The 21,885-nt window shown below is 33.4% G+C and overlaps 1 protein-coding gene across 1 annotated transcript in view; it reads right to left on the bottom strand.

The window, feature by feature from the left end:
* Window positions 1-21,885, bottom strand: part of adcy9b (adenylate cyclase 9b) — a 50,405-nt gene that overhangs the window by 5,944 nt on the left and 22,576 nt on the right. The window contains exons 2-7 of the mRNA XM_087808417.1: window positions 10,896-11,047; window positions 6,125-6,229; window positions 3,707-3,963; window positions 2,263-2,365; window positions 1,825-2,033; window positions 431-590 (exon numbers count right to left, since the gene is read on the bottom strand). Of these exons, the coding sequence (XP_087664543.1) occupies window positions 431-590; window positions 1,825-2,033; window positions 2,263-2,365; window positions 3,707-3,963; window positions 6,125-6,229; window positions 10,896-11,047 (986 nt within the window). The remainder of the gene's footprint in view (window positions 1-430; window positions 591-1,824; window positions 2,034-2,262; window positions 2,366-3,706; window positions 3,964-6,124; window positions 6,230-10,895; window positions 11,048-21,885) is intronic.

The following is a 21,885-nucleotide window of genomic DNA, read 5'->3' as shown; positions in this document are numbered from 1 at the left end:
ATTTTATTCATAATCTTGTCTATATCTTACCTTAGTTCAAGCATTTATTCAATTTCTTGACTTATACAACTATCTTTATAGTTAGCACGCCTTGCTAATGCTACATGCTACACATCAATGAAGCTATTTTGTAAGCTAGCTAAGTTTCCTTCATAAACCCAGTATTCATGTACAACTAGTTAAGTGTTGACCACGAGGATCTTGTTTATTGTAATTCATATAGGTATGATTAATAAAAAATGAAAATATCAACCTTTGTTGTTGTGAAACTATATTTAGAAGGAATTAATAACAGTTTTATGAGAAGATAAAGACTTATCAGGTGTTTATTTACTAGGATCTACACAGATGAATCCACAGGATCCAATCTATTCTATAAAAAAGTGTCTGTTTCCTGAAGATAACTCACTGGAGAAGTGAATAAACTCACCTGTACGGAGTGTTGCATGTCGCAGGACACGTGAGAGAAGACGGTGACGGCGGGCAGAGAGACCAGGACGGCGCCGATGAGGTGCCGCGGGACCCAACCGGACATGGCCCTCATCAGGGCCCGGGTACAGGGCAGCACACTGTCCAGGTTGAACGCCATGCTGGAGGAGACGACACGGAGACACAAGATCAATTAATGTGACCTGTGACCTCTGACTCCATCTTTGAGGCCCTCGTGAGGTCACATGTTTACGATATCTATACTAGTTTAACTTTAGATAATCCTCCCTTTTATTCGTCCTTTTTTAGGGGTAATTTGTAGGGTTTTAATATCATGTTTTCTCAATTAAATGTATATAAATAAATCATTTATAATTAAATACTACACTATTTATTTTATGGCATAAAATGTATTTATTTTAAATTGAAAATATAAGTGAAATATGCAATATTTTCTTAAACTTTAGAATCTTCTAATAAAATCAATTTGAAAACTAAAACTAAAATACGATCAAACATTTAGTATTGTATACGATGCTATCTAACAATTTTATTCAGTTCAACTCCGTTAAAGTTGTGTATATTTTCCTACCTTTTATCTGCAGGTTTTTTTTTTTTAACTTTTCTATCATATTTTCTCAATGAATGTATATATGTATATAATGTATATAAAATGAAATATTACACTAATTATTTTATGGCATAGTAACCATTTGTTGAGATTTAATGTAATGATTACATTTGTAAAACGTATATAAAATGCAATATAAATTTGATGAATGAATTTTAAAAATGAAATAATATACAATCAAACATGTTTTGGTTATATATCATTTTTTGGGCTTAAATGTAATGTTTTCCCAACGAAATGCATATAAAATTTAAAAAAATCACACTATTTATGTTATGGCAAAACATAATTTTTATTTCAAATATTTTTTTATTAAATTGTTAAACCTATGAAATATGCAACTTTTTCTTGCATAATAAATAAATAATAAATAAAATAAATAAAAAATGATAATAATAAATAAAATTCATTGTAAAACGAAGACTAAAGCTTATTTGAGAATGTCATTTAATTTAAATTATTACTTATTCAATTCTTCATTTAAAACCTTTTACCCTTTTAACATTCACAGTATATATAATGTAACCCCAAAAATAAATGGTGCACCTGCAGTATAATGTAAACTGTAAAAGAAAAATGTACATGATGGAGTTTTCTGTCTCGTGTAAAATACTTCAAAAAAAAGATGTGTATTTAAGGATAGTTGCAAATTGTCTTAAAAAGTAACACACTGTTTCATAAAGTTAAGCAAAATCCAAATAAAAAAATATATATATATATTTATAAACAAAAACGTCAAACTGATCCAAGTGTATTTTTCTCACCGGACCGCCAGCAGCAGAGCCAGGGTCTCCAGCAGGGCGGCCACAGCGGTGAGGACGAGCGCCGGCGTGGGCAGGCTGGGCTGAGACACCAGGGGACGGAGAAAACAAGCCAGAGAAAGAGCCAGAAACGTCCAGCAGCAGAGGACCATGTCCAGGAAGGAGCTGAACCGTGGACTGGCGAACGTTTGCACGGCTGTCTGAGTCTCCACCTGAAAATACACAACAGATGACACCCTAAGCGCAGTTCTACTACTCACCAAAAGGGGGCGCGATTACATTAATATAAACCGCTTTTCGTCTGCTGCGGCTGTTTTGTTTTTTTTTGTTTTTGCCGCAGTTTCTCCCCAAAAAATCTGGTCACAGTATGAGCAGACTCCCCCGAGGGAGAAGTTGGACCAGAGAGGATTCAACAGTTCTTGGGAGCCTCGGAGCACAAACCTCCTCCTGGTAGCTGATCCGGTAGTTGGACTCCAGACTGGTCTCCAGGAAGGTGAGGCTGAGCTTGTTGATAGGAGGTCTGTAGAAGTAGTCCTTCATCAGGCTGTTGATGGAAGACAGAGTTTCAGGGTCGAGACTCGTCGCTTCATTTATTCATTTATGGATCGCGGGGGCAGCGGTTTATGTGAAGAGACGCAGACTCTGCACTGAAAGCTCCTTCAACTCTCATCCATGAACTGCACGATTTAGTTAAGAAGAAAAGGCTGAACTATTTAAAATGTAGTTAAAAAAAAAAGTATATCAGTGTCTGTCTGAAGATTGAATGGTTTAATATAACATTTCAAATGTTTAACAATTTATGTTGAATCTTAATTTTTTTAAATAATTGAATTCAAAATAAATTGGTCTTTTCACACATAGTTAATTAAAACATTTTCAAAATGCAATATTTTTTTACTTCTTACTTCAAATAAATGTTAAAATAAAAAGGGTGGCATCTTTATACCAACATTTTAATATTGAATTTAAAATGCTACGATTTAAAAATATATATATTAAATTTGAATGTATTTGTTTTATTTTTAAATAATTGGAATTAGAATGTCAAACTATATTTAAAAAACTAAATTCAATTATTCAAAAAAGTGATTTAATATATATATATATATATATATATATATATATATATATATACAGTATATATACATACATACATACATATATATATATCTATATATACATACATACATATATATACATATACATACATACATATATATTCATATACATACATACATATATATTCATATACATACATATATATATATTCATATACATACATATATGTATATTCATATACATACATATGTATATTCATATACATACATATATTCATATACATACATATATATATATATATATACATATTATTATTATTAAAAAAATAAATACAATTAAACGCTTTAAAAAACATTTCAAACGAAAAATAAAACTCAAAGTTCAACCTTTGAAATATTTAATCAATCCATTCAATACTCTTTCCATAGTATTACTAAACCAAACATCGTCGTTAGCTTGCTTCTTATAGCGAAAGCTATTAAATGCTAACCTTATATTGTTTAGTTTGAGCACAAAATATTTGCAGAACATGCTTTAATCAAATATTTGCGAAAATTCATTACAAACATGACTATATGTATAGTTAGCGCTACTTGCTAATGCTTCATGCTACAAAGCTAACACGCTATTTTACAGTTCCTTATAAACCAAGTACTTATAAAACTATTTTATTTAAAGCTATTTTAGTATTGACCAAAAAAAAGTCCTGCCTATTATTTATCACAATAAAACATGAATAAAATGATTTGTTGAAACATACATTTATAATTTAAATAAAAGATATAATATATATATTGATCCTGATATAAGGTCCAGCCGGCCTCACCTGTCTTCCTTGATGACGTCCACGAAGTGGGCGTCGCTCCTCTCCCGGAAGTTCTTGGAGCGCAGTGGGATGAGCGAGGAGTGGTCCATGCCCAGGGCGCCGCCGGCCCACGTCTTCTTCTCCTTCTCCTGCAGCATCTCGCACAGCGACGTCTGGCTGTTGTTCAGAGCCTCCAGCTGTGGACTGAACAGGCCGTTCATGGCTCGAGGGCTTCGGCGGGCGGCGACCGTCGAGGGGAACTTCTGAGCCGACGGGTCCTGGTCCACGAGAGGAGGAGGATGAACTCACCAGTCCAGGTATTACACTTTAAACTAAGTTCAGCTTCCACTGGCGACTCTTATCACAGCCCATTACATTAAATATATACAATTTGTTGGCTTGAGCTGTACACTATTTAAAATATGATGTATTTATTCTATTTATAACATATTAGCACTATTGTTAACTTATTTGTATTTATACTTTATATACATCAATTATTAAATGCAATATTTATAATGTTATTTATTTATTACGTTTATACTATATTGCACTATTTTAACTCATATTAATATACTTATTATATACTTATATATATACTTTTATATATATATACATCACTCTGCTGTGTTTTTTAACGGTTGCCAAGCAACGAAATTTTGTTGCCAGTTTGCCTGCTGTATTTACTGTGCAATGACAATAAAAAAAGTCTAAAGTCTAAAGCTTTTAATTTTATGTTATTAATAAATGTAATAAAGTAAATATTATGTCTAGTGCATGAAGGTATGAATAAGGGGCAGAAAATAGGCTTCTTTTCAATCACTAAATAAACCATTTTGTTTGAAAAAAATGTTGGATTATAGTTTTTAGTGATAAACATGGTTGGATTATAAATTTTAAATAAAAATGTTTTGATTAAAGCGAAACAGTGTTTTAATTCAGACAAAAAAAATAGTTTAATTACAGTTTAACAATTGTTTAAATGCAGATTAAAATGTTTCATTACATTTGAGAATTTATTGAAATACAGGTTAAAATTGTTTGATTACAGTTGAAAAGTGTTAAATAATTCACAACTTTTATAGTTAGCACGCTTTGCTAATCTTACATGCTACACATGCTACAAAAGCATTTCACTTTTTTGTAGTATCTACTTAAACTAAGTTCTCATTAAAAAATATTTTAATCATAATCTTGTTCATATCTTACTTAAGTTCATGTACTATTTTTGTGTGCATTTAAGTCATGACTTATAAGTCTAATATTTATAGTTCGCAAGGCTTGCTAATGCTACATGCTACAAAAACACGACCCTTTTTTAAAGTTTATTCTTAAACTAAGTTTTCATTAAAAAATATTTTATTCATAATCTTGTTCATATCTTACCTTAGTTTATAAACTATTTGTGTGCATTTAAGTCATGACTTATACGTGTATTTCTATAGTTAACATGTCTTGCTAATGCTACATGCTAAAAATCTATGAGGCTATTTATCGTTCGTTTTAGTAAGCAAGTTTTCATTTAAAAAAGTATTTTATTCATAATCTTGTTCATATCTTACCTTAGTTTATGAACTATTTGTGTGTATTTAAGTCATGACTTATACGTCTATATTTATAGTAGGCGCGTCTTGCTAATGCTACATGCTAAAAATCTATGAGGCTATTTAACGTTTCTTCTCAGTAAGTTAGATCTCATAAAAAAGTATTTTATTTATAATCTTGTTCATATCTTACCTTAGTTCATGAACTATTTGTTTTTATATAATTTATGACTTATATGACAATATTTATAGTTAGCATGCCTTGCTAATGCTACATGCTACAAATCTATGAGGCTATTTAACGTTTCTTCTTGGGAAGTAAGTTCTCATTAAAAAGTATTTTATTTATAATCTTGTTCATATCTTACCTTAGTTCATCAACTATTTGTTTTCATATAATTCATGACTTATATGACAATATTTAAAGTTAGCATGCATTGCTAATGCTACATGCTACAAAAGTTTCTTCTTAGACTCAGCACTGGTTAAAAAGTATGTTATTTACAATTCTGTAAACATTTTAAATTTAATTAAAATAAACATTTATACGACACATTGTATGTCTCAGACAAACTACTGTATAATGATAATAATAATAATAATAATATCGCTTTTCGAATTTAAATCCATTTTTACAACAAATATCCAAGACACAATTTATGTGTCTCACACAAACTATAATAATAATAATAATAAAATGTTCTCCTGCATATGTCTGTGTCCAAGATATACATCAGAAATACCGAACTAATATAACTAATATAAATAATAACTAATGTAATATGAGCTTCACGTAGAAAAGGAAACATTTGTTCGTTCAACGAGGCGCCGTCAAGGAATCTTTTGGTTCCAACGACGACGGATCTGGTGTAATATTCCAGCGGCACATTTCTACCTCTCTGACCGCCGTCTTGGGGTCGTCGCGGACGCCGTTGGGCGCCTCCACTTCCTCCTCTTTGGCTGCGTGATCGGGGGCGCCGCTGCAGGACGGACAGGAAGTCTGCGGGGGGGGCGAGAAGATTCCATTTCCCATCAACACGTTCACATCAAACACGGGAGGGAATCGGCGGCGAGCGTTGGACGGAGCAGTCGTCAGGCAGAAAAAAAAAAGCCTCAGGAAGAAGCATCTGCTTTATCTCATTATCATAGCGAGGACCCCCTGCTGGTCCTCCAATCATCATCATCGCTTCCCAGCAGCCCCTCCTCACCTGACAGGAAGCTCCTTATGGATGGAATCAGACCGAGGTATTTGAGGATTTACTGGAACATTTCAAGCTGAGGTGTCTCAAGTGGAGAAGAAGAAGCTCTGGAGCTTCATGATGGACAGATTGAGGAAGAAAGGAGCTTAAATAGAAGTGAAGACAATCGATAAAACACAAGGTGAGGAGGATCTGCAAACCATCTTTGAAAAGAAGGTTTAAGATCAGCATCCATGAGGAAAACAACCATATTTATTTCATTATTTTTACCGTTTTCTTACATAAATGAAGTGCTTGTGTGTAAACTTTAAGTGACTTATATTTATTCTTCCAGCTTTTCGATGCTTTAATAATTGATGTTTCTTTGTGCTTGTTAAATATTTATGTTTCATCGCTGACCTTTTATTTCTCGCCCTGTGTTGACGTGGTCAAATATATAATTTAAACAATATACTGTATGTGAGAAAAACACACTTTTGTAATGTTTGGCTTTATATATACGTTAAAAATAAGAAGAAATGTGAACAAAAAACACACCTTTACAAGATTTGAATAAATATATACGTTAAAAATAAGATGCGATGTTGAAAAAACACACCTTACAAGATTTGAATAAATATATACGTTAAAAATAAGATGCGATGTTGAAAAAACACACCTTTACAAGATTTGAATAAATATATACGTTAAAAATAAGATGCGATGTTGAAAAAACACACCTTTACAAGATTTGAATAAATATATACGTTAAAAATAAGATGTGATGTTGAAAAAAAACACACCTTTACAATATTTGAATAAATATATACGTTAAAAATAAGATGTGATGTTGAAAAAAAACACACCTTTACAATATTTGAATAAATATATACAGTAAAAATAAGATGTGATGTTGAAAAAAACACACCTTTACTAGATTTGAATAAATATATAAATGCATTAAAAATAAGATGTGATGTTGAAAAAAACACACCTTTACAAGATTTGAATAAATATATAAATGCATTAAGAATAAAATGAGATGTTGGAAAAACACACCTTCACAAGATTTGAATAAATATATACGTTAAAAATAAGATGAGATGTTGAAAAAAAACACACCTTTACAAGATTTGAATAAATATATACGTTAAAAATAAGATGCGATGTTGAAAAAACACACCTTTACAAGATTTGAATAAATATATAAATGCATTAAAAATAAAATGAGATGTTGGAAAAACACACCTTCACAAGATTTGAATAAATATATACGTTAAAAATAAGATGAGATGTTGAAAAAAAACACACCTTTACAAGATTTGAATAAATATATACGTTAAAAATAAGATGCGATGTTGAAAAAACACACCTTTACAAGTTTTGAATAAATATATACGTTAAAAATAAGATGTCATGTTGAAAAAACACACCTTTACAAGATTTTAGTAAATATATACGTTAAAAATAAGATGTGATGTTGAAAAAAAACACACCTTTACAAGATTTGAATAAATATATAAGTTAAAAATAAGATGTGATGTTGAAAAAAACACACCTTTACAAGATTTGAATAAATATATACGTTAAAAATAAGATGTGATGTTGAAAAAAACACACCTTTACTAGATTTGAATAAATATATACAGTAAAAATAAGATGTGATGTTGAAAAAAACACACCTTTACTAGATTTGAAATAATATTTACATTAAATAATCAAAAAGCAAGAACATCAGTCTGTGTGTGGAAACATTATAACAAATAAATAAATAAAATAATAATAATGTAAAATAAGTTACTTGTAAATAATGTTTGCATTAGAAAAAATATATATATAAAAAAAAAATAATAATAATAATAATAATGTAAAATAAGTTGCTTGTAAATTAATGTTTGCATTAGCAATAAAATATTAAAATAAATAAATAATAATAATGTAAAATAAATTACTTGTAAATTAATGTTTGCATTAGAAAAGAAACATTATAAAATAATAATAATGTAAAATAAGTGACTTTTAAATTAATGTTTGCATTAGAAAAGAAACATTATAAAAAAAAAAATGAAATGATAACAATGTAAAATAAGTGACTTTTAAATGAATGTTTGCATTAGAAAAAAAATATTTAAAAAAAAAAAATGAAATAATAATAATGTAAAATAAGTGACTTTTAAATGAATGTTTGCATTAGAAAAAAAATATTATAAAAAAATAAATGAAATAATAATAATGTAAAATAAGTGACTTTAAAATGAATGTTTGCATTAGAAAAAAAATATTATAAAAAAAATAAATGAAATAATAATAATGTAAAATAAGTGACTTTTAAATGAATGTTTGCATTAGAAAAAAAATATTATAAAAAAAATAAATGAAATAATAATAATGTAAAATAAGTGACTTTTAAATGAATGTTTGCATTAGAAAAAAAATATTATAAAAAAATAAATGAAATAATAATAATGTAAAATAAGTGACTTTTAAATGAATGTTTGCATTATAAAAAAAATATTATAAAAAAAATAAATGAAATAATAATAATGTAAAATAAGTGACTTTAAAATGAATGTTTGCATTAGAAAAAAAATATTATAAAAAAATAAATGAAATAATAATAATGTAAAATAAGTGACTTTAAAATGAATGTTTGCATTAGAAAAAAAATATTATAAAAAGAATAAATGAAATAATAATAATGTAAAATAAGTGACTTTAAAATGAATGTTTGCATTAGAAAAAATATATTATAAAAAAAATAAATGAAATAATAATAATGTAAAATAAGTGACTTTTAAATGAATGTTTGCATTAGAAAAAAAATATTATAAAAAAATAAATGAAATAATAATAATGTAAAATAAGTGGCTTTAAAATGAATGTTTGCATTAGAAAAAAAATATTATAAAAAAAATAAATGAAATAATAATAATGTAAAATAAGTGACTTTTAAATGAATGTTTGCATTAGAAAAAAAATATTATAAAAAAATAAATGAAATAATAATAATGTAAAATAAGTGACTTTTAAATGAATGTTTGCATTATAAAAAAAATATTATAAAAAAATAAATGAAATAATAATAATGTAAAATAAGTGACTTTTAAATGAATGTTTGCATTAGAAAAAAAATATTATAAAAAAATAAATGAAATAATAATAATGTAAAATAAGTGACTTTAAAATGAATGTTTGCATTAGAAAAAAAATATTATAAAAAAAATAAATGAAATAATAATAATGTAAAATAAGTGACTTTTAAATGAATGTTTGCATTATAAAAAAAATAAATGAAATAATAATAATGTAAAATAAGTGACTTTTAAATGAATGTTTGCATTAGAAAAAAAATATTATAAAAAAAGAAATGAAATAATAATAATGTAAAATAAGTGACTTTTAAATGAATGTTTGCATTAGAAAAAAAATATTATAAAAAAAGAAATGAAATAATAATAATGTAAAATAAGTGACTTTTAAATGAATGTTTGCATTAGAAAAAAATATTATAAAAAAAATAAATGAAATAATAATAATGTAAAATAAGTGACTTTTAAATGAATGTTTGCATTATAAAAAAAATATTATAAAACAAATAAATGAAATAATAATAATGTAAAATAAGTGACTTTTAAATGAATGTTTGCATTAGAAAAAAAATATTATAAAAAAATAAATGAAATAATAATAATGTAAAATAAGTGACTTTTAAATGAATGTTTGCATTAGAAAAAAAATATTATAAAAAAATAAATGAAATAATAATAATGTAAAATAAGTGACTTTTAAATGAATGTTTGCATTAGAAAAAAAATATTATAAAAAAATAAATGAAATAATAATAATGTAAAATAAGTGACTTTTAAATTAATGTTTGCATTAGAAAAAAAATATTACACAAAAAGAAAATATAATAAGATTATATCATTTTCATTGTCAAAAGCTTTTTAATTACTGATTTAAAAAAAACACAATACTGTGAGAATTATTTTAACTTAAAAGATAATATTACAGTAAATAAATCATGTGTCAAACACGCACCTTTGCAAGATATATAATATAAATAATAGTTTGACCCAACACCACATCACCCACAATACATTATATTTCATGAACATAACGCAATTATAATATAAGTGATTAAAAATCTTTTGAGTCAATATACTGACATTTATATTTGGCAATTCTTACTGAATTTCCTTTAAGATTTAATACGATTAATAAAAATAAAATCGAATACAAAAAAAAACTCTAAATTTATTAAAATATTATCAAAAATGGACATTTTTAATTTGTATTTTATTTTTATTATTATTAATCTGCTCGAGCTACTGTTGTTTAAAATAAGAATACAATACAGTAACACAAATTTAAAAACAAAACTAATAATATACTTATTACAGAACGGAGGGAGTTCTAAACACAAATCAAAGCACATGTTTTTGTCATACATGTGACATTAAAACACGTTAAACCGGAGCCACTGACCGTGGTGCTGTCGGGGGGGACGTTGCCTGCGGCGGGCGCTGCATCGGGCGAGTGACCTCGTGGATCCACGTGATCCGGCCCGGATGAACCCGAGCAGCCACAGATCGCGTGAGACTCCAGTTTCCTCCCGGAGATCAGGTACGTCTTCAGGCCTGAGGGCAACGACACCAGTGAGATTATTCTCTTCACGTGTGAAACATGCGAGTCGGCGTCAGATGGTCAAATATTTAACCACCTGCTCGCACTGTTATCACTTCTGTGAGAAGTTCAGCCCAAAAGATTAATCTTTTATCTTCAATATTTTTGCTAAACAGAACCAAAATCATTCAAAGTGAAAGCTTTGAACTCCTGAATCCACTTCCTGTTTGCTGCAGATCCATTTAAAGATCCTGTTATTCGTTTAAAAAGGTCCTTTTTTGTTGTTGTTTTTTTTTTGTTATCAATTCTGTTCTTTCTCATCCTTCAGCTCGTCATGAAGATACAGATATTTTAAGGTGGTAAATAAAACGATACATTAAGGACCGACTTTAAAATAGTACTGATCATATGTTTAGCCTCCATTTTTTATGCTTTTCACTGCAAGTTATTCAATTTAAATATATGTTTTTATTCAAGTACTAACATCTATTGATGTGAAAAACATTACCATTTGAAAAGGAACTTTAGGTAAAACTTTATTGAAATTGTTTTTCCAATAGCCAGCAATTTTTCATAAACAATAAAAAATAATACATAAAAAATAAAATAAGAAAAGAACATAAGAGGAAGAACAAGATGACACAATGTAAGTATAAAGAACTTTATACTTACTTACTTTACTTTATACTTTATACTAAAAACCTTTACAGGTTATGTTTAAAAATTCTAACATTAACCAAAAACACGGGTATCTTTGGGAAAAATATATATTTATGTGAAAAAAATGAACATTTATAACATTTTTCTTTTCTTCTAATTTTCAAATTGTATTTAAATACATGAAGGTGAAATAATCAAGAGCTTTTTGGGAAAATAAATAAAACTGTTAAGAAAATTAAAGCAAAAAAGCTCAAATTAAATACAATTACAAATTGTATTTTCAATTTAAAGTAACTAATAAAATATTGTTTATTACAAATGTTTATTTAAAAATTAAATTAACATTTGAAAAGAAACTGTAAAGGGAGGGAAAGAAAATGTTTTTTCTGGGAACAAAAGAAACAAGTGGGAAGTGAAAAAAATAAAATATTAATAATACAATTGCCAAATAATATCTTTTACAAGTTATATTTATAATTAAAATAGTAAATAATACAATTATTTTTTATTCAACTAGAAAAATATTCTGTTCATTTAGACATGGACAATGGAAAAAATAACTTTATAGGAAATTTGAAAAAAAGGACCAAATTCAAAGAAAAGTTTAGTTTTAAAAACGTACATCACAGTGACAAGAATTTTTTTTAGTTATATTAAGAATTTAAATAGTATTAATAAAAAATTTAATAAAAATATGTTTTTAATCTCAAGTTTGTATTAAATTGCTTTAAGGTGAATTGATAAAAACATTTTGGGGGAAATTGGGAAAAAAATTGGAAGAAGAGATTTTTTTTTTAAATATTTTAGTAAAAAAAAAAACTTTTACAAATTATATTCATGATTAAAACACTTAAGACACTTTGCTAATGCCTGTACTTATGCCTACATTAAATATTAGGCTTCAACAAATATACATAACTGTAGCACTAGTTGAATTTGAGTCAAACTAATTTCCTAAGGGGCCACTTTATATTCTCCGGCTGTTCATCAATCTAAAAAAAAATAGATTTTATTAACGCACAACATTATATAACAAAGTTAAATAAGCTAAAATTTTATTTAAATTTAAAAAACAAAATGCTAAAAAGCATTTTTTTTCTAAACTTTTCTTGAATTTACAACAGAAATGTCCCTTAACATGAATAGATCTGAAAGTAAGAACCAGAATTTTAAAGTCGATCCTAAAAGAAACTGGCAGCCAGTGAAGAGATTTAAGAATCGGAGAAATGTGAGTTCTTCTACTAGAGCGGCTCAGAATTCTCGCTGCAGAGTTTTGTACTAACTGCAGACGAGACAGATCCTTCTTGTTCAAATATCTCAAACACTCGGGTCGCAAATTCTACATTCTATTGATTATTACTGTCTAAAGGTTTTTTTTTTTTTTTTTAAAACGACAGTATTTACTCTGAAGTACCATCAGCCTGTGACCCGACACATCAAGAGATTTGTTTCAGTCACGAAAATAAACCTGTAAACTAGTGGACAAATGTTTTAAGTGTACGAAGGTCACTCCAGACTCCTGTGTCTCAACAGAGCAAACATTAATCCCGAATCAAAAATGATCGACGAACGCTTCGTCCTCGTTGTTTCGACACAAGGTGAGGTCGCCACGGCGACGACGACGACGACTCCCGACCTTCCAGACCGTGAATCAAAGACTCCCTGCAGAGGGCGAGGCTGCAGGTGACTCGGGTGATGGAGGGCGAGAGAGCGTCGCTAACAAAGAGCTAATTCTCCGCATCACTGGTGCAGAAGCCGCCGGAGACTCGGAGGGGATTAAACACACAATTGAAAAGCGTCTCTGATCAAAATCTGACTTTTAAACCTTGTTTTTTAGCCACAGACGGAGGGTTGGCATCAGTGAAAGATAAGACGTGGATGAGAGCAGATGGAGGTGATGGTCGCTCAGGTGAAGAACAGCCGATGAAGCGAGTCGAGTGACGGCAGGTTCTTCTCACTGCGACTGAAGACGGTTCGACCATCTGTGCCGTCGACTCATGAGTCGCAGTGAATGTATTAACTCCAGTCCTACGTACTTGATTATTAGTCGACGCCAGTATTTGATGCATGAAAATACATTTAAATACATCTGTTTACTTCAATTATTTTTATTTAATGTTGTTCTCCCCGGGGTTTGCTTGTCGTTTCTTTTCCTATTTTTATCTTTCTCCATTTATATTTATTATTCTTATTTTTCTCTATCGTTGTTATTTCTACTATCACTGTTATTTTATACTTTTTTTTAAATATTATTATCTTTTGTTGTATTTAATTTAAGTCACTTGTTTGTTAAAAAAAAAGAAGCAATATCACGGTGCAAATAAATACATATTATTGTATAATTCTGACGGAAACCAATGTGTTTGTGGTATCCCTTGTGTTGTCAATGGGTCAAGGTGACCCAAAGACCTGAAAACAAATGTGTTTGAGGTATCCCTCGTGTTGTTTCTGGGTCAAAGTGAACCAAAGACCTGAAAACAAATGTTATTGTGGTATCCCTTGTGCTCTCTCTGGGTCAAGGTGACCCAAAGACCTGGAAACAAATGTGTTTGAGGTATCCCTTGTGCTATCTCTGGGTCAAAGTTAAACAAAAGACCAGAAAACAAATGTGTTTGTGGTATCCCTCGTGTTGTCTCTGGGTCAAGGTGAACCAAAGATCTGGAAACAAATGTGATTGTGGTATCCCTTGTGCTCTCTCTGGGTCAAGGTGACCCAAAGACCCGGGAAAAACGTGTTTGTGGGATCCCTTGTGTTGTCTCTCGGTCAAGGTGACCCAAAGACCTGAAAACAAATGTGTTTGAGGTATCCCTTGTGCTATCTCTGGGTCAAAGTTAAACAAAATACCAGAAAACAAATGTGTTTGTGGTATCCCTTGTGTTGTCTCTGGGTCAGGGTAAACGACCTTCCTGGCTTCCAAAAATACATATGCAGTGGTGGAGGTTGTTCACCTTGACCCAGAGACAACACAAGGGATACCACAAACAAATTTGTTTTCGGGGCCTTCGGGTCACCGTGACCCTGAGGTAACAAGCGTGAATGTAGGCTTGTGTTAGGTAGATTGATAAAGTGAGAACATTGTCCACGATTTGATTTTTCTTCCATTAAACAAAAGAAAATGTTTGATCACAATAATCCGACGGCACAACCTTGACATCCCAAGATCAACCACAGCAATGTGTCAAGTGTGTAATTTGGACCCACAACGACCAACACAACCGGCTGCCGCACACTCGCCGAGCAAAGTGCGCCTCGGACACAGAGAAGCGATGGTTTCACACAGACCCCCTCATTATTGGGACAAAGCTTTCATCTAAAGGTCACGCTGAGAAGGAAAAGGTCATGACGGTATAACACTGAGCAGATTGGTTTCCCTTCATCTGCCGAGTGTGTGTTCACCTGCTCACAGTCGAGGACTCTCATGAAAGAGCGACACGAGCTGCAGTCTCTCTGTGGGGTTTTTGTTTTTTTTGTTTTGGGATTGAAACAGCCGACAACAATAGATAACCTTCCCCTCATGAGAGCCTCGTCATAGTATCTCACTCCACGAGTACTTTTGTCCAGAACCGACAAGTGAGACGTGTTTATACTCATCACAGCTTGAACTACAAGTTTTTAACCACATTTGTCGTGTTATCAAAACAAGTGCGTATTGGAAAGAATCTAGTGAAACGATACCTATCACGATACAGGGTCAACAATATCGTGATACTGTAGAAACAAGGATATATTTGTAGTATTGTCGAGTACTTGACTCTGGTGTTGCAGTATTTACAGACCACATGACTCTTGACGAAGTTGAAACTGCTTTCATTTGTTTTAAAACCAAAATATGTCCAAACATCAGCTTTTAAGAGCTGCTGGAGTCACTGTATCCTCTCGTCCTCAGTCATGAACAAACACCGTGAATATTTGCATGTTCACAAATAGAATTCACAATAGGTATTTGGAAAGTCCCCCTCCCCCGCAAAGAAAATGTAATAACATTTTACAGTAATAAAAAAGTAAAACAGTAATTCACCTGACAACCTTTTCACAATTCTAAAATGAACTAAACTGAACTGAACAACTTTTCAATACAATTTGAAATATTTTCAAATTACGTGTTATATTGTAAGTTTAAATTCATGTCAATTTTTATGTTTCTCACATAAATAGATACTTAGTAGTAGTTATTACTTGAAAAAAAATCAATTTAAAATAAATATCTTGAAGGAAGAACAATTATTGAAGATTTCTTTCACTACTTCACGACATATCTGTGGAATGATATTTTCTCGCGACCTTCATATCAACGCCAACATGAGTTTCTGAAGACGAGGCAACAACATGTAACACATAAAGTATTTCAACTATTCAAAATTCTTCATCCTACTCATCTGTGAAAATAACATAATTGTGTTTCCCATTTGTACCTTCCTGAACATTTTACAATTCATATAAAAATGAAAATTAGTATATGAAAGATAACGCAAAAGAGGGCAATAAATTAATAAATACACTTAACCGAAAATGTTTTATTATTTACTAATTTTGCTCAGCAGTCATCTCCCCCCCGAGTGCTAAAAGAACAATACAATTCTACGAGATTCGACAGCCGATGACTGAGGACGAGAGGATACAGTCGACTCCAGCCGCTTTCAAAGCTGAGGTTTGGACATATTTCGAATGAAATCAGTTACGACTTCGTCAAGAGTCATGTGGTCTGTAAATACTGCAACACCAGAGTCAAGTACTCGACAATACTACAAATATATATGTCACAGTTCAGATTGGATCTCGAATCCTACTAGTACAGATTGGAATCCTACTACTGAACTTGGATCTGAATTTTGGAATTCCAATCTGTCCTAGGAGAGATTGAAATTCACTAGTACTACGGTATTAAGATCTGCATATTGGAGGACAAGGACAATCTCCAATTCTAATAGGAGAAATTAGGATTACATCAAAATGTTTTGGAAAATAGACTGAATCGTGGAATCCACACTAGTGACATGATAGATTGGAATTCCAATCTGTACTAGTAGGATTCCAGATCCTACTGGATTCCAGATCCTGATGGATTCCAATCTGTACTAGTAGGATTCCAGATCCTACTGGATTCCAGATCCTGATGGATTCCAATCTGTACTAGTAGGATTCCAGATCCTACTGGATTCCAATCTGTACTTGTAGGATTCCAGATCCTACTGGATTCCAGATCCTGATGGATTCCAATCTGTACTAGTAGGATTCCAGATCCAACTGGATTCCAATCTGTACTTGTAGTATTCCAGATCCTACTGGATTTCAGATACTGATGGATTCCAATCTGTACTAGTAGGATTCCAGATCCTACTGGATTCCAATCTGTACTTGTAGGATTCCAGATCCTACTGGATTCCAGATCCTGATGGATTCCAATCTGTACTAGTAGGATTCCAGATCCAACTGGATTCCAATCTGTACTAGTAGGATTCCAGATCCTACTGGATTCCAATCTGTACTAGTAGGATTCCAAATCCTACTGGATTCCAATCTGTACTAGTAGGACTCCAGATCCTACTGGATTCCAGATCCTACTGGATTCCAATCTGTACTAGTAGGATTCCAGATCCTACTGGATTCCAATCTGTACTAGTAGGATTCCAAATCCTACTGGATTCCAATCTGTACTAGTAGGACTCCAGATCCTACTGGATTCCAATCTGTACTAGTAGGATTCCAAATCCTACTGGATTCCAATCTGTACTAGTAGGATTCCAGATCCTACTGGATTCCAAATCCTACTGGATTCCAATCTGTACTAGTAGGATTCCAGATCCTACTGGATTCCAATCTGTACTAGTAGGATTCCAGATCCTACTGGATTCCAGATCCTACTGGATTCCAATCTGTACTGTGAAATATACTTGCTACTATTCTCTCCAGGTGAGAAATCAGCTTAGGAGAACCAAGACAACAAAGGCCCCTGGACCAGACGGCATCGGTGGCAAAGTACTCAGGACGTGCTCTGACCAGTTAAGTGAAATTGTTGGACTTCTGTTCAACATGAGCTTGACCCTGGGAAGAGTTCCACTACTGTGGAAGACGTCCTGTGTGGTACCGGTGCCGAAGACTCAGCACCCTAAGGATCCCAGCTGCTACAGACCTGTGGCCTTGACATCCCACCTTATGAAGGCTCTGGAGCGGCTGGTCCTTAGTTACCTGAGTCCTCTGGTGCGCTCCTCCATGGATCCGTTGCAGTTTGCCTACCAACCTGACATCGGCGTGGAGGACGCCATCATCTTCCTTCTCCACCGAGCACTTTCTCATCTGGAGTTGCCTGGAAGCACTGTGAGGATCCTTTTCCTGGATCTAAGCAGTGCTTTCAATACCATCAGGTCAAACATCCTGAGGGACAAGCTGGAGCTGTCTGGAGCGGACACTCACCTCACGGACTGGATTGTGGACTACCTCACCAACCGTCCACAGTTCGTGAGGACCCGGGATGGTGTTTCGAGGACTGTACTGTGCAGTGTAGGGGTCCCCCAGGGAACAGTGTTAGCACCGTTCCTTTTTTCACTGTACACTGCAGACTTCCAACACCTGTCTCCCACCAGTCACCTGCAGAAGTTCTCGGACGACTCCGCCATCGTCGGCCTCATTAGGGACGGGGATGACGGGCCGTACCGGGGACTTGTCCAGGACTTTGTTGACTGGTGCCTGGAAAACCACCTTCAGATCAACTCCAGCAAAACTAAGGAGTTGATCGTGGATTTCCGGCGGTGTCCCTCCATCTCCCCCTCACCACTGAACATCCAGGGACAGGACATTGAGATTGTCACGACTTACAAGTTCCTGGGTGTTCACCTCAACAACCGCTTGGACTGGGTGGATAACACTGCTGCTGTCTATAAAAAAGGGCGGAGTAGAATCTACCTGCTCCGGAGGTTGAGGTCGTTTGGTGTCCGGGGGCCACTCCTGAAGTCATTCTATGACTCAGTAGTGGCCTCTGCCATCTTCAACGGTGTGGTCTGCTGGGGGAGCAGCATGACAGCAAAGGATAGGGCTAAACTGGACAGCCTTATTAAGAAGGCCAGTTACGTCCTAGGGCGCCCCCTGGATCCTGTGGAGGAAGTGACTGGAGGGAGGATGCGGAGCAAGCTGGGCTCCATGAGGAGGAACTTGTCTCACCCTCTCCAGCACACACTGAGGGCATTGAGGAGCTCCATCAGTGATAGGATGCTCCATCCCCGGTGTGTGAGGGAGAGGTACCGCAGGTCTTTCCTCCCTGCTGCCATCAGACTCCACAATAAGAACTCAGCAAGATAAATATTTAACAGCACCTTTTCTTCTTGTTATTTTTGTAAATATGATTGTGTAAATATTATATAGCGCAGATTTATCTTTTATTCCATTTAGATTTTATTTCTCGTTTTTATTTCTGGGTGTTTCATTTCTCTTGCTGCTGTTAAACCGAATTTCCCCTCGCGGGACTAATAAAGGTTTTCTGATTCTGATTCTGATTACTACTATTACTATTATTGCAATATATGGTATTGTTGCACCTCGTGAGAAGTATCGTATCACCAGATTCTTGCCAATACACAGCCCTAACAACAAGTGTGTACAACATTTAGCATACTAAGCTAAAAATAGGATCCCTGTCTAGACATTAGCATCGCCATCTATGAGTCCGATCCTCCAATAGATAACTAAAAACACATTTGTCAAATTATATTTCTTCGTCCCAAACCACAAAGCGGCGAAGACAACGGTCAGAAGAAGGACAGGCAGGAGGGAAAACACCGGGACTGTTGGCAGACTCGTCCAGAAATGTAAAAAAAAAAGGTCATTATTAAGTAATAATGGCAGGTTTGTGATCCAAGAGCTGAGCAGGTGGTTCCGAGGGAAAAACCTGCAACACGAGGCCGGTGGCGGCTCTAGTGCCATTTGGCAGTACACCCTCTCTTCTGTCTCCCCCGGTTTTTCACCAGCAAACACTGAACATTCTGTGCTTGTGAGGCGACAGGTGGCACAGAAGGAGACCAGTCTGAGGGTTTGGGGGGGCGGCAGGGGGGGGGCTGGTATAAGGAACTGAATCGTGAAAGATCTTCAGATTTTTTCAGCCACAACACATAGAAAGACAAGCATGCATTTTTCATATCGACCGGGAGAATAGCGAGGGTGGAATGGGGGGATGAAGGCAGTGGGGTAGCTGTGAGAAGGACGAGTGGACGATCTTCAGCAGCGACTCAACAGAGAGATAAATGTTTCACTCGTAGACTTTAGCACTCGAGGACAAGCACGATGAATAATAAATATCCGAGGATGTTTTCACCGCAATTACAACCGTCGACTTCATACATATGCAGTTCGGAGACGAGAAAAGGAGCCGATGACTTTTAGGAGACTTTTTTGTTTTCCGACGCTCGCCGCTATCTGGAGACGTTCCCGAAATTGATCCGATGGAAATGTTTTCGCCTCCTGATTGTGATTCCAAAAAACTTTCAAGAAGGTTATAAAAAGGTTGTTTTTAAGAGAGCTACGCTAGTCATTTAAGTCAAATGTAGTCTCCATTAAACTTTATTAGCACAACAACACATCTGAAGGGAAACATGAATCTAAGACCCACACAATAAAATACACACACACTCCTTCACTAATACCTTACTACAAATTACAACCTGCACAAAATCAATGCTCGTGCCGCACAAGCTAACACAGACGAACAAACACTAGCATACATGGAATGTTGTTATGAGAACACCAGGAAACAGGGGTAACACAACAGCTACACACACATAACTGGACGCACAAACTAACGCCACAACAACTCTATGAACACTTTGTAACACCCAAAAAATCTTGGCTCACGGGATAAAACGCTAGCAAAAACATGCTAACACAAAATAAACACTAGCACACACAAAAGCTTTTTAATTCCTTTTTTATTTCTTGAAACTAGGAAACGGCAACACACAACATCTGTACACACCTGGACGCACAAATTGTTGCCGAAACACTTAGCTCTGGGAACAAAACATTAGCAAAAACAAGCTAACAAAAAACAAACACTAGCACTAGCACTTCAAATAAGAGGTAAGTTTGGCAAGAATCTGGCGATACGGTACAGGAACAAGAATACATTTGTAGTATTGTAAATAAAGTATTGTCGAGTACTTGACTAACACAGAATTACGCAGAATTTACAGACGACATGATTTTGATGACTGCTTTCCTTTTTCTTTTTTTTTAACAAAAATATGTCCAAACATAAGAAAGTAAGTAATTTATATTTATAGAGCGCTTTTCTAGACCAGGGTCACAAAGTGCAACAATCAAAACAATACAATTTACTAAAAAGATCAAGATATATAAGCTGCTGGAGTCCACTGTATCCTCTCATCCTCAGTCATCGCCAGGATCTCACTAGATTTTATTGTTCCTTTAGCTGCGGAGGACATAATGACTGCTGCCGACTAGTGGCCGGAAGTTTAATTGCAACAAAAAAAATGAACAAACGCCCTGTATATAGGCATAATAATTGTAAATTAATTGAACCATTTTATTTTATATTCACTTTTTCACCAAAAAAAATTGATCGAGTATTTTAAATTATTTATATACAGTAGAACGAAAATGCAATATTTAAATGTATTGGTATATTTTTACACTCCTAATCTCAAAACACACTAATACCAGAACTAAAAACTAAAAACACCAAAAAAAAAATCTAAGATCCGAGAACACAATACGGAAAATATAGTGAACCCAAGAACACACCTACTAACCAACAACAAAAATTCAATACACACTACTCAAGCTCACACACAAAAACACTTTAACATATTGTTACTCACAGACAAAGAAAACGCAGAAAACACTCACACAAATATAGACAAAAGCAATAAAGCATCTATCGAATCCAGAGTCGCTAACATTAGCTACAACTACTAGCGTGACACATTTCGACGTACGCCGAAAACGAAGTTAAGGTCAGGCTCTTTATATCACGCTAACTTTAAACAAACGGAAATAAGCTATTAAACCCTCCCGCCGCCGCCGGATCGATCGCTGGCGGCTTGTGGCTGTTTTGAGGCCGCAAAATAATAATAACTCGACAGCGTCGCGGATCAATACGTGTTTAAAGGATTTTGTGTTAACGAGTCACGGATATTTTCCCGGCTCCTGTAAACGCTCGGGTGTCGGCTCAATAGATCCGCGGCGT

The sequence above is a fragment of the Callionymus lyra genome, chromosome 15 (genome assembly GCF_982586985.1).
Source record: "Callionymus lyra chromosome 15, fCalLyr1.hap1.1, whole genome shotgun sequence".
Classification (NCBI taxonomy): Eukaryota; Metazoa; Chordata; class Actinopteri; order Syngnathiformes; family Callionymidae; genus Callionymus; species Callionymus lyra.
Note: the sequence above shows the minus strand (reverse complement) of the source record. Positions and strands in the feature narration are given on the sequence as shown.